Source organism: Rhinolophus ferrumequinum, chromosome 20 (assembly GCF_004115265.2).
Source record: "Rhinolophus ferrumequinum isolate MPI-CBG mRhiFer1 chromosome 20, mRhiFer1_v1.p, whole genome shotgun sequence".
NCBI lineage: Eukaryota > Metazoa > Chordata > Mammalia > Chiroptera > Rhinolophidae > Rhinolophus > Rhinolophus ferrumequinum.
In genome coordinates this window covers 11,179,413-11,191,243 of record NC_046303.1, presented here as the reverse complement: position 1 = coordinate 11,191,243, position 11,831 = coordinate 11,179,413, and the positions used below count along the sequence as shown (strand labels likewise).

Sequence of the window (11,831 nt, the reverse complement as noted above, 5' to 3'; positions counted from 1 at the left end):
AAATGGAAACCTGGGTCACAGTTCTGTGGTCATAAAGACGTTTTAGTGGTAGCAGCTGTAGTGCTCAAGGAGACAGGAAGGCATCTAAGGCCTCTACAGACACTTTTTTAAACAAGTACAGCGAACTCCAAGGGCCACTTCTCTGCTAAGACACCTTTCCTCTAGTGTAGTGACTCTTATGTTTCCATCCGTGGGGGAGGGGATGTTAGTTCTTCTCATTTCCTCTCAGTTGGACTAAAAGGGCAGTGATGGCCTGTTCTGAATCTTTTCTACCTGCAGCTGTGTGACCGGGTGATTCTTAGGAAGAAAGACTATTAGCAATGAGATAAGGGATCTAATTGTCATGGATTCTGGCCTGCATGATTTCAGCCCCCAGGACTCCCCGGGTGGCTTCCATTAACAGGGATGGAAAAGTCTAAAACACAGCGGACTGGGAACGCTCTAGGATCAAAATTGTTAGTGTGTTTCCCCTGTATTGTGAGCACTGTTTCATGCAATATTTCTGAGGTGAGATGCAGAAATTGTATTTTCCTTCTTTTTGTAGCTATTCTTTGTATCTTGGGATTTTTGTGTCATGTTCACTGACTATTTTTTCCCTTACTACCAGAGGGAGGTCTAGCTCATTAAGATGAAGCAAAACAGTTAAACTCTGGTTTTAAATTAATCAGTGAATTCACTAAATATGAAAACTGAGCTTGAGATGCTGGGACCATGTGGGATGTTTTTGGTACAGGTGGAACTTGCTCTTGAAGTAAACACTTCTCCTTTTGAAAGCCTGGAGAAAACTGGTTCAGGGATAGGCTTGTGAGGTAAATAAAAGATACCAGTTACATTTGGATTTTAGATAAACAGCAATTTGGGGGTATAAATGTGTCTCAAATAATGCATGGGCCATATTTATGCTAACATTTTTTTTTTAATTAAAATGTATTGGGGTGACAATTGTTAGTAAAGTTACATAGATTTCGGGTGTACAATTCTGTATTACATCATCTCTAAATCCCATTGTGTGTTCACCACCCAGAGTCAGTTCTCCTTAAAAAAAATTTTTTTTTAATCTGAAATTCAAATGTAACTCCACGTCTTGTGTTTTTAGTTGCTAAACCAGGCAACTTGATTTAGGGCTACAGATTGAAGAAGGTTGTAAGAAAAGAAAAGAGCAGCTACTTTTCTCACTGTTAACCTTTCACTATAATTTCCCATTGAAAGATTACCTAGTTATCAGTGTCTTAGTATACCATGCTAGGAAATGAGTTAATCCTGGGGCTAAAACCTTAAAGGGAGGAAGCAGTTGTCAAAACACTCAAATGAGTTCAGAGTTCAGTGATACTTGGCTCATCATGTTAACACGTGAGATGTTGTTATGAGCTATTGAAATAGATTATGATCATGTTTTTATGTCATAGTTGACACTAGAATGCTGCCTAAATGGCCTTGCTCAGAGATTCTCCACCAGTGTGCCCAAGTGGGTGTCCAGTGTGCTGGGAGCTATTGATCCCCTTGTCACTTGGGGTCCTCAGGGCAGGTCATCTCCCAGAGCAGACTCCTCCGGGACTAGAGGGAGCGCAGGGGGAGCTGGGTGCACAGGTGCTCTGAATGTTCGAAACCTGGAAAGCACACTCCTCTGCTCGGGTCATGGTCCAGGCGTGGTGGGAACCCTGCGGTCTGCACAGTCACAGGGTGATCTCTGTGGGCTACGGAGGCAATCCAACAAGTTATTGAAGGTTTCGGGAAGAAGAAAGTGGATATAGAGAAAACAAGCATTTCTATAATACTTGTGATTGTGCTGCAGAGTATAAAAGAGACTATCTTAAAGTACACATTTGTCTTTCATGACATTGGCAGTTTTAAAATAGAACAGACCCATCACTTTGTAAAATGTCCCGCAAGTTGGACGTATGGCATGTTTCTTTATATTAGATTCAGTTTATGCATTTTTGGTGGGAATACCACCGAAACAAGATGTCCTCAGTGCGTCATATCAGGAGGGACGTGATGTTACTCCGTCCCATTACCTGAGACGTGAATAAGGACCACTGGTGAAGATGGTATCTGCTAAGTTTCTTCACTGCAAACTTACTGTTTTTCCCTGTGTATTTCTTGAGTAGATATTTTGAGAAAATCTAGATATCTTATGTCTCATACACTTTCACTGGCTCAGTTTGACACCTAATTACTGAAATGGTTTATTACTACTATGTCCTGCAGTTGATGATTTTCTAACTCCATCACTCCTTCTACCACTATTTGTTGGCATTCTACTCGAAAAATCACTTTTTCTTCTCCCCATCGTCTGCACCTGTTATACATTGGTACGTATCACCTCACTGCTTTCCAGTTAGGTAATTAATCTTTCCACAAACATTGAGTAGTGTCAATTTCCCTACCTTCTAGGTATTGTGTCTCTAATTAAGTTATAGCTCAGAATTGAATATGGTAACCTCTTGTCTTTTTACTTTTCATTCCTTGACTAGTAATAAGGTACATTACTTTACATTTTTTAGTCATTCATTCATAGATTTTCTATTTTTGAATTGTCTGTTTATTACGTTGCTTCTACTTCTACATACCTTTTCCTTTTTGATTTGTAATTGCATGTCATACATTAAGGACATGAAAACTTCTAATGTCACATATACTGCAAATTTTTTACACTTATTTTATTTTTTTCCATTTGACATGTTTATTATTTTCACCACAGTAAATTGTAAATTTTTATCTGGTTAAATCCATTATGATATTTTTTTATTACCTTCCGTGTCATTTCTCCACAAGCATTTACCACCTCAAGATTAGAAAAATGTTCACCAATATTTTATTCTAGGACTATTTTCACTTCATTTTTCACATTAAATACTTAACACTATGGAAATTTATTTTGATGAATTATTTGGGACTCTATTTTTGTTTTGTATTTTGTTGTTTAAAATATATTTTTTAATTTATGAATAATTATAGACTCACATACAGTTATAGGAAATAATAAAAAATCTACCTGCCTTAATGGAGGATTCTTTTCAGTAATGAATAAGTAACCTATTTCTGTATATTTGGATTTTTATCTAGGATAGGCTTTGTCTTCCCAATATAATAATTGGGTACAAAGTTGTAATATCATGACAGTTTCTTATAATCATTAATAAAGAAAAAACCTATTCCCTTCTCTACATTCCCTGAGATTTTATGGTTATGACCATGCTGGAAAAGGAAGGATGAAGACAGCTCAGAGGTCAGAGGAGGAAAACAGTCCAGGTAGGAAAGGCAGTTAGACACAGGAGTTGGCTTAAATCTTGATCTCTTCTCCTCACTACCAGTTATTTGTGTTTTTGGACAAAACACTTCTCACTTATGTAATTAAGAATTTTACCATGATGATGGTTCCCTGTTGGACTGAACTGTGATGCAATTTGTATTGTATAACAATATATTTTTAAACTTGAGATGTTTACCCCTGAAGATCTTAAAGTGAATTGCTTGACCAGTCATTTTTTAAAGGTATTAGAAAAGGTATATGGAAGAAAGGTGTAATAGAGCTCAAATAAAGGTATTAAGAGAAATAACCATCTACAATGGTCAGGGTTCTCCAGAGACATGAAATAGTTTATATGTCTATGTATATCTGTATGTATAGATATCTATAGATAGAGAGAAATATCTATGTCAACATCTATTTATCCATCTATAGATTTAGTATAAGGAATTGGCTCACACAATTATAAGGTCTGAGAAGGTCCATGATCTGCCATCTGCAGGCTGGAGACCCAGGAAAGCTGGTGGTGATGTTCCATTTTGAGTCCCAAGTTCAAGGACCAGGAATATCAATAGTGCAAATCCCAGTTCCAGAGCAGGGAGAGACTGACGTCCCAGCTCACTCCGTGAAACAGAGAAGAAGAGAAATTTCCCTTCACCTTTTTCTTCTATTCAGGCCCTCAGCAGATTGAATGATGCCCATCCACAATGGGCCGAGCAATCTGCATTACTCTGTGTCTACTGAGCCAAATCCTAATCTCTTCTGGAAACACCCTCACATTTGCACCCAGAAATAATGATTAGCCAGATATCTGAGCACCCCATGGCCCAGTCAAGTGGTACATAAAATTAATCATCACACCATCAGTTAAGATGACTGGTGATTTCAGTGAGCTAACATGGAAGAACATCTGTTTAATTGTTGCAAAGCCACTGCTTAATAGCCCTTTGGTGAAATTTCTGCACACATGCATTTTAATCCCCTTGTCTGGAACGTTTGCCTATACATTATTCTGTCTTCAAGAGCCAGGGCCAATACTTCCCCTTCCAAGAAGCCTATTTTTATGCCCCTGAATAAACATTTTCCTCTTTACTATTCGAGAACAGTTGTTTTGTACTTCTCTTAAAACGCATATTGTAGTCTGCTTCACAATATGTAGTTAATAAATACTATTTCTTGTAGTCAACTGTAAGCTCTTCAAAGTTTCATTGTACACGGTAGACTGTAAAATATTTAATTGAATGGACTTAGTAGATTTCATTATTGAATTTGTTTATCTATCAGTTCATTTGTATAATGTGCTTTTGTAACAATTAGTGCCTGGTAATATGCCTGACATGATAGAAACTACAAAGATGAGTAAGTCACAATTCCCCCCCCCCCTTTGAGCAAAGACAGGATCCAGGGTCAGAGGTAATCATTCATTCATTAAACAGTTATTGCCAATCACCTATTATTATCCATGTCCTACACTAAGTACCACGGATACAAACATGTGTCAGTCATGGTTCTTGCCCCCAAGGAGTCCAGTTAGTTGTGTGGGAAAGGCAGACGTGTACATAAACTACTTGATTTGAGTGTGAATAGTGCTACAGTAGGGGTTGCACAGGTTGCTGTGGCACAAGCAGGCGAGGGCGGGAGTGGATAGTGATAAGGTGAAAAAGTTCTGTAGAATAAGTTCTGTTTGAATTCATGAAATGGTATCCAGTAAAGAGAAGGGTGGTGCCAGTAGAGGGATCTTCCCCCAGTCAGATCAGTGAGAAGGGGAAGTTTGAGAGCAACAGGCATTCTGTGCATCCGGAATATGGTGTGCAGGAAGGAACCTGGATTGCAAGGATGTGAGAATGAAGACGAGCAGTACATCATAGATGCTCCCACATCCTTGCATTCTCCCTCCTCAGGAGGTGACAAGGCAGATGTTGAGAAGACAAAAGTAGAAATGTTGAGAAAAGTGGGACTCATTGAGAAATAAAAGTCACTTTAAAGTGGGGAAGAAGTTGGAACAGGGCTAGCAGTAGATAAATCAGTAGATCCAACTTTACCAGACTTGCAAGCATTTCAAGTTTCCAGGAAGCTGTATGACGGTTCGTGAATTACTAATCATTTGCTTATTTCACCAGCAAAAGATGAAAACTCCACGCCCAAGAGAACTGACTCTGGGTTCCCAACTTGGGCATAACTGCCTTGTCTTTAGATCCAGCTTGCTCCGAAATGACAGGAGCGAGCACCCTTCACATATTTCCTGGTGGGAGGAAGCCACCCACAGAAAAAGTCATCACAGACTGCTTGTTCCTCTCAGCAGAGTGTTGACAGAACACTCTCTTCCCCAGGATCTGCCTTTACTTCACTGAATCATTTGGGAATCTTGACAAGTGTTTGTGGGACTTTGATACTTGGATAGGAAAGCAGAGCAAAAGGGCATTCCTGGCTTGGCTATGCTGCTGGCGGTTCTGCGTGGTCTCCCAAACCTATGAGTAATAGGAGCAATGTTTTATTCTTCTCGTTTTTATAGTTTTGATGGACATAACTTTAAAATATTTTTTAAATGGGAGCTCCGTTGGTCAAGTATTAAATAGTCTATGTGGAGGCTAGAAATAGGATAATCAACTTACAGAGTTATGTCATCTCATCCAATTCTCTCATATTATGCAAGAGGAAATTACGTTCCAAGACAACTGAAAACTACATGCCCAACGTCATTCCACCACTTGACTATTTGGTGATTAATTAAAATAAGTTACTTGTTTTGTGTCCCTGGTGATGAATTAAGATCTATCTGCTTGCTAGCTGTTGGTTAGGCACATAAGAGAAGGTAAAAGAAAGTATTTACTCAGATAGTTTTGGTTGAAATGGCAGAAGTGGGCATCAAATAATTACTCAGAAAACTCTGCTTCAAAATGGAGGTAGAAAATACACACACATACACACATGTGTATGTATGCATATGTATGAAATCCTTAATGATTTTATAACCAAATTTGCTTTGGTATTTCTCAATTCCTCAACTTCCAATTCCTCAATTTCTCAATTCAATCCACAAATGTACATTGAGTTCCTTTTCCATACAATTATGATATGAGAGCTAGGATCTCGATTCTAAAGAAAATCTCAGGGTGGTTCAACAGAAGTGTAAACACAGACTTAACAAAACAATGTGATTTACATTGAACAATGGGATTACAGATGAAAAATTAAAGCCACACTCATATAAGGAGAGTAGGTAGGTAGAGAGGATAAAAGGATTGAAATATAGAACACTCAAAGTTTAGAAGCTAGAAAGGAGAAAACTGGGAAAAGAGCTTGAGGAAACAAGCTTTGAGTGAAATAGGAGGGTATCTGGAAGAGTGTGGTATTAAAAAAACAAATGAAAAAATTATTTCCATTAAGAGGAAGTGGTCAACTCCATCAAATGCTGCTGAAAATTCTAAAATGGTAAGAACTGATAGTTGACCATTAGCATACGGATTTGAGTGGGTTATAAAGAGAATGGGGGGTATGGATAGTGTTATAAGTGAGCAGATTATTGAACTGAGTGGTTGGTCAGGTATTGATGAGTCATTTAGATTGATAATGAAATCTTCCAGAAAGATAACAGAAATACTATTCTATCATTTTCAGTAAATGAAGGCAAATGTCCGAGGTGTGGATGCCCACAGAGTCTGATAGTATATTCTTCAAAGAACAGAGGAAAGAAAGTCTGCAAGGAGCAATGAAGCACATGGAGGAAATGTACACCATCTCTAAGACTATGGTCCCATTTCAATAGGCAAAAAATAAAAGCCACATCTTGAGAGAGTGGCCAAGGAAGTTATGTCCAGGTTTCAATTAAAGAAAGGAGGTGAAGAGACATTCAGTGAAGAGCTTAGAGTAACGGGGATTTAGTGGGTAACAGTCCATGGAATTCCAGAGGGCACAGGCGTTGGAACAGTGTGGGGAGGGTGGTAAATCGGGCCAGGTGAGCAGCATTCCCTGCTGAATGGACATGGCTCTAAGACATGATGGGCGCAGTCCTGTGGTCTCCAAGGGTAAGAAGCATGAATCAGTGTCTCAACATGTCAGCCTCTCAAGACTGTTCCCTTACGTAGTGTGTGTAGGGAGGTGAATGGTGTCTGGCTCGGGTCATCATCTTTTCGAGAGCCTGGGGGGTTCTGGAGGCTTCCTTTTAAACTTCTGTAAGTGGCAGTACCACTGGGAAAAGGGCAGGATCCTGGAGCACGTGCCTCTCTATGCATACTTCTCTTAAGTCCTGCTGCTGGGGACGTCACCGTATATGGAGGCTGGAGGGGAACAAGGCAAGTCTGGACCCTTTTTGAGATCTTATGATGGCTTGAAAGAAAATGTGATGTAAGATTAATGAAACAAAACCAAGTTTTCCTCATCTTAATTATTTTTAAAATTATGAACACTTGATAACATTTCAGTGCATTTCTTTTTTGTCTTTTCAATACATTGTTTGTTTGTTTTTTACAAAATTGAGTTCTTGGTATTCTCGTATACATAGTTCTGCATCCTCTTTTTTTACATTAATCATGGTAATATAAGACATTTCCCACATCCACAGAAGTTCTTTATACACATAAGGATTAATGACATAGTACTCAGAACAAAAATAATCTGAAAAGAGAGAAGGGACTGACGGCACAGGGGACGACACAGTCCAGAATGAGGGTTCACCTTGGGCTAAGTCAGCGCTGGCAAGAATTTGGTTCCAAATGTCCTGGGGACAGACGAGTTAACTAGAGGGAACGGCAGAGGCCACATGCCATAACTTCTGCCCTGTCAGTCCGCTGGGCAATTCAGGGCTGCCACCTGATCTGTGTCCCTTTCCAGAGGGCTGCTCTGGGGGTCAAGCCAGTGGATGCCAAAGGAAGGTCATCCAAGCACCAGAGAATCCATTTCCAGAAGCAGATGTGTTTACTAACTGGGAAGTCATCCACTAAAGCAGAGGGGGACAGAAAAGTTTTTCTTTACAGACTGGACCCTGACCCTCGCACTTAGCAAAGGTTCCCACTTTCCTTGGCACGCTTTTTCCTGCTTGAAAGCCAGGCACCACTGTGCTGGCAGGGAGCATGTCCTCACTGGTTGATCAAGGCTGGAGGCTGAGGTCAAACACGCCATTCATTCATTGTAGAACAGACATCTGGGGACGTACCGATAAAGCAACACTTTTCTCTAGAACTTTGATCATTTTTAGTGTAATACTCGTAGTTGAAAAAGTGGCGGCTAGGTTAAAATTCAACAAATTCAGCAGTTTGTCAGTTGCTTGATACCTCCTGCTCTCATTACAGAGCAAAATCTCTCTTGCTAAAAAGAAACTGACTTCCAGGGGAGGTCAGTAAAGGAGCAAGAATATTTGGGGGATTTTATTTTTTCATAATTTGTTATTCCTTTCTTCAAACCCCGATCCTTTACTGAGTCTGCTATTTCATGAACATCGTTAAGAATGGTTTTGGAGTTTTTCTGCCCTGTGAAATTTTGCACTGTCAGAGTTGGTGCTTTGATTATAATCTGCACGCACGAGATGCAAGACATTGCCAAAGAGAACTCTGTTTTACTCAGAAGACCCAAAGCTTATGTAAAATTAAATAACTAAAAATTAAATGCAATGTCTAAAGGTTATTTTTTCTACTGTTATGAATTCTAGTCTACCAAACAATTCTATAAAGGTTAGAAATATAATCTGATCTATATTATTTTTTTCTTGGATTATCATTGAAATTTTTACAAACATGTATTTCTTCCCAGAGGATATTCCTAAGGTTGACTTTCTGAAATTTGCTGGCTAGAATTACTCACTGTTAATGTAGGTATTAAATGTCCCCCTTTTGCCCAAGTGTATAATTAATTGAAATGTCTTAGTAATTGCTTTATTTTTTTATATAATATTAATAGTCATCACAATTGTCATCAATTTTTGCAGTAATTTACTATTACAACAATAAACGTGCATTTACATTTCCCATGAATGATGGAATTTTACTATATAAAGTATATAAGGAGACTCTTCCTGCCAGTTGCACCTAGAATGTTCACCTATACTTAGAATATTCAGATGTTTACAATGAATTTGAATAACTCGCCTTGTTGAAATGCTGATTAGAAATGGTGGTCCATGTGTCCTGTGATCAGGGATTATGCATAAGTTTAGGGATGCGAAACATGCTGCTAAAGGGGGTGTTTGACTATTTTGTCATCTCTCTTAGCTTGAAGAATAAACTACCGTGTTTCCTCGAAAATAAGACCTAGCCGGCCCACCAGTTCTGCGTCTTTTGGAGCAAAAATTAATATAAGACCCGGTCTTATTTTAATATAATTTTAATATAATATAAGACCGGGTCTTATATACTCTACTATACCATACCATACTATACTATAGTAGAATACCGGGTTTGATACTAATTTTTGCTCCAAAAGACACATTAGAGCTGATTATCTGGCTAGGTCTTATTTTCGGGGAAACAGGGTAATGTAAATTTAAGTAGATGACATAGAAAGAATTTAGTTAGAAAGTGTGATTTTGAACCCTAGCTTTGCTACTTTAGTTTTGTACATACTTATTTAGCACCTACTATGTGCTGAGAATTCAGTCATGTACTGGAGACATATCAATGAGTAAGAGGGAGGCCCTTGTTCTCAACATGATGATAGTCTGGGGAGTTTAAACAATTTGCACAGCTATTCTAAGTGTCTGTCTCCTTCTCTTATTCTTTGAGCCTCATAAGGATGTTAATAAATGTCAAATGAGATAATGAGGGCAGCCTTTATTTCTTGTGCCACATGCAAAATATATTTATCAATATTCTAATAGTCCCAAACCACCCTGTAGGGTAGATGGTACAACTTCATAGTCATGGGAACAGAGCCTGGGTTTAAATCCTGGTTGCTATGCAGCGTTGGGGTTGCAGCTTAACCCCTTTGTTCTTCAATTTACTGTAAAATTGTGACATTTAGATTTACTTCCTTTATTGACAATTAGATTAAATAAGGCTGTGTAGAATTCAGCATGGAATCTAGCATATAATATGTACTCCACTAAGGTTGACAGTTATTAAAATTCAGTACAATTCATCCCCCCTGTAAAAAATTAAGCGAATGCAAAGAGGTTGTATTGATTCACACAAGGCCACACAGTAAGTTGCAGAGGTGAGACTCAGCCAGTTTGATCTATTGCCAAAGCCCTCATTTTTTAAATGTATTCGGTGTCTCTAAAAATATTTTTATAGAGACTGTTGGATAAATTTGAAGGGTACCTATTACGTTAATCAGTGCTTTTAAACTTGCTCCTTGGCTGGGTGTATCCACTAGTCTAATTTCTTTACTCTCTGTCCACATCCCAGACCACTGTAGTGCAGATGTGGCCTGGTGTTGGGTGAGGCCACATTAGTCCCTGGTCTCCAGCTGCCTCTCCATTGAAAGGGAAACATTTCACTTCATTGAAACAGGGAACTCGGCTTGGGTGGGTGAGCCAGGCTCCCAAAGATTGTGAGCCTGGATCTGCTCATTGCGCTGTGAGCATTCTGGCCTTCTCCCTCTCACTGAGCCATGCCCGAAAGCTGAGCTCACTGTGTCTGATCTGTGTGTGTCTTAAATTAGTGTGCTGAATTATTCTCTTATGATGGCGGAGAAGTCACGTGGATCTGACAACCCTCAAGGAAGCCAGGAAAAGAGCAGGAGAGACATCCTGAGGTCCACCAAGAAGGCATGGGCTCCCTTGGATGTGCCGTTGCCTCCGGGCTCTGAGGAGGAAAGCCAGAGTCTCACCATCCCCACGCTGGGTGAGAATGGGCCCTCAGGGCTGTCTGAAACTGTCCTGCTGTGGGTGCTGAGGGATGTGGGGGCTTTGGGCTGGGGGCACATGATTTTGGAACAAGAATTTGGCTTTGAACATACCAGTGCTCATGGCATGATGCCAGAAACTTCTATGAAATGGGCATTTCTTTTATTCTTTTAGAAGTCCAATAGTTTTTATTGTATATATTTTTTGCAATTACAGTTGACATTCAATACTATATTAGTTTCAGGTGAACAGCATAGGGCTTAGACATTTATATAACTTACAAAGTGATCACCCCAACAAGTCTAGTACCCACCTGGCACTATACATAGTTATAATATTTGTGATTACATTCCCTATGCTGTCTTTTATATCCCCGTGACTATTTTTGTAACTACCAATTTATATTTCTTAATCCCTTCATCTTTTTCAACCAGCCCTCCAGCCTCCCTCCCATCTGGCAACCATCAGTTTGTTCCCTGTATCTATGAGTCTGTGTTCATTTATTTTTGTTTTTAGATTCCACGTGTAAGTGAAATTACATGGTAGTTGTCTTTCTCTGTCTGACTTCATTTAGCATCTTACTCTCTGGGTCCATACACATTGTCACCGAGTGGTAAGATTTCATTCTTTTTTTCATGGCCGAGTAATATTCCATTGCATATACGTACCATCTCTTCTTTATCCGTGGTCTACTGATAGTCTCTTGGGTTGCTTCCATATCTTAGCTATTGTAAATAGTGCTGCAGTGAACATCGGGATTCCTATATCTTTTTGAATTAGTGTTTTGGATTTCTTCGGCTAAAC

General features: G+C 39.2%; 1 protein-coding gene across 1 annotated transcript in view; it reads left to right on the top strand.

Annotated features, from left to right (window-relative positions):
- Window positions 1–10,844: 10,844 nt before the first annotated feature.
- The window catches only part of ITPRID1 (ITPR interacting domain containing 1), an 81,099-nt gene continuing 80,112 nt past the window's right edge, over window positions 10,845–11,831 (top strand). The window contains exon 1 of the mRNA XM_033088640.1: window positions 10,845–11,025. Coding sequence (XP_032944531.1) covers window positions 10,863–11,025 — 163 coding nt within the window. The 5' untranslated portion in view covers window positions 10,845–10,862. The remainder of the gene's footprint in view (window positions 11,026–11,831) is intronic.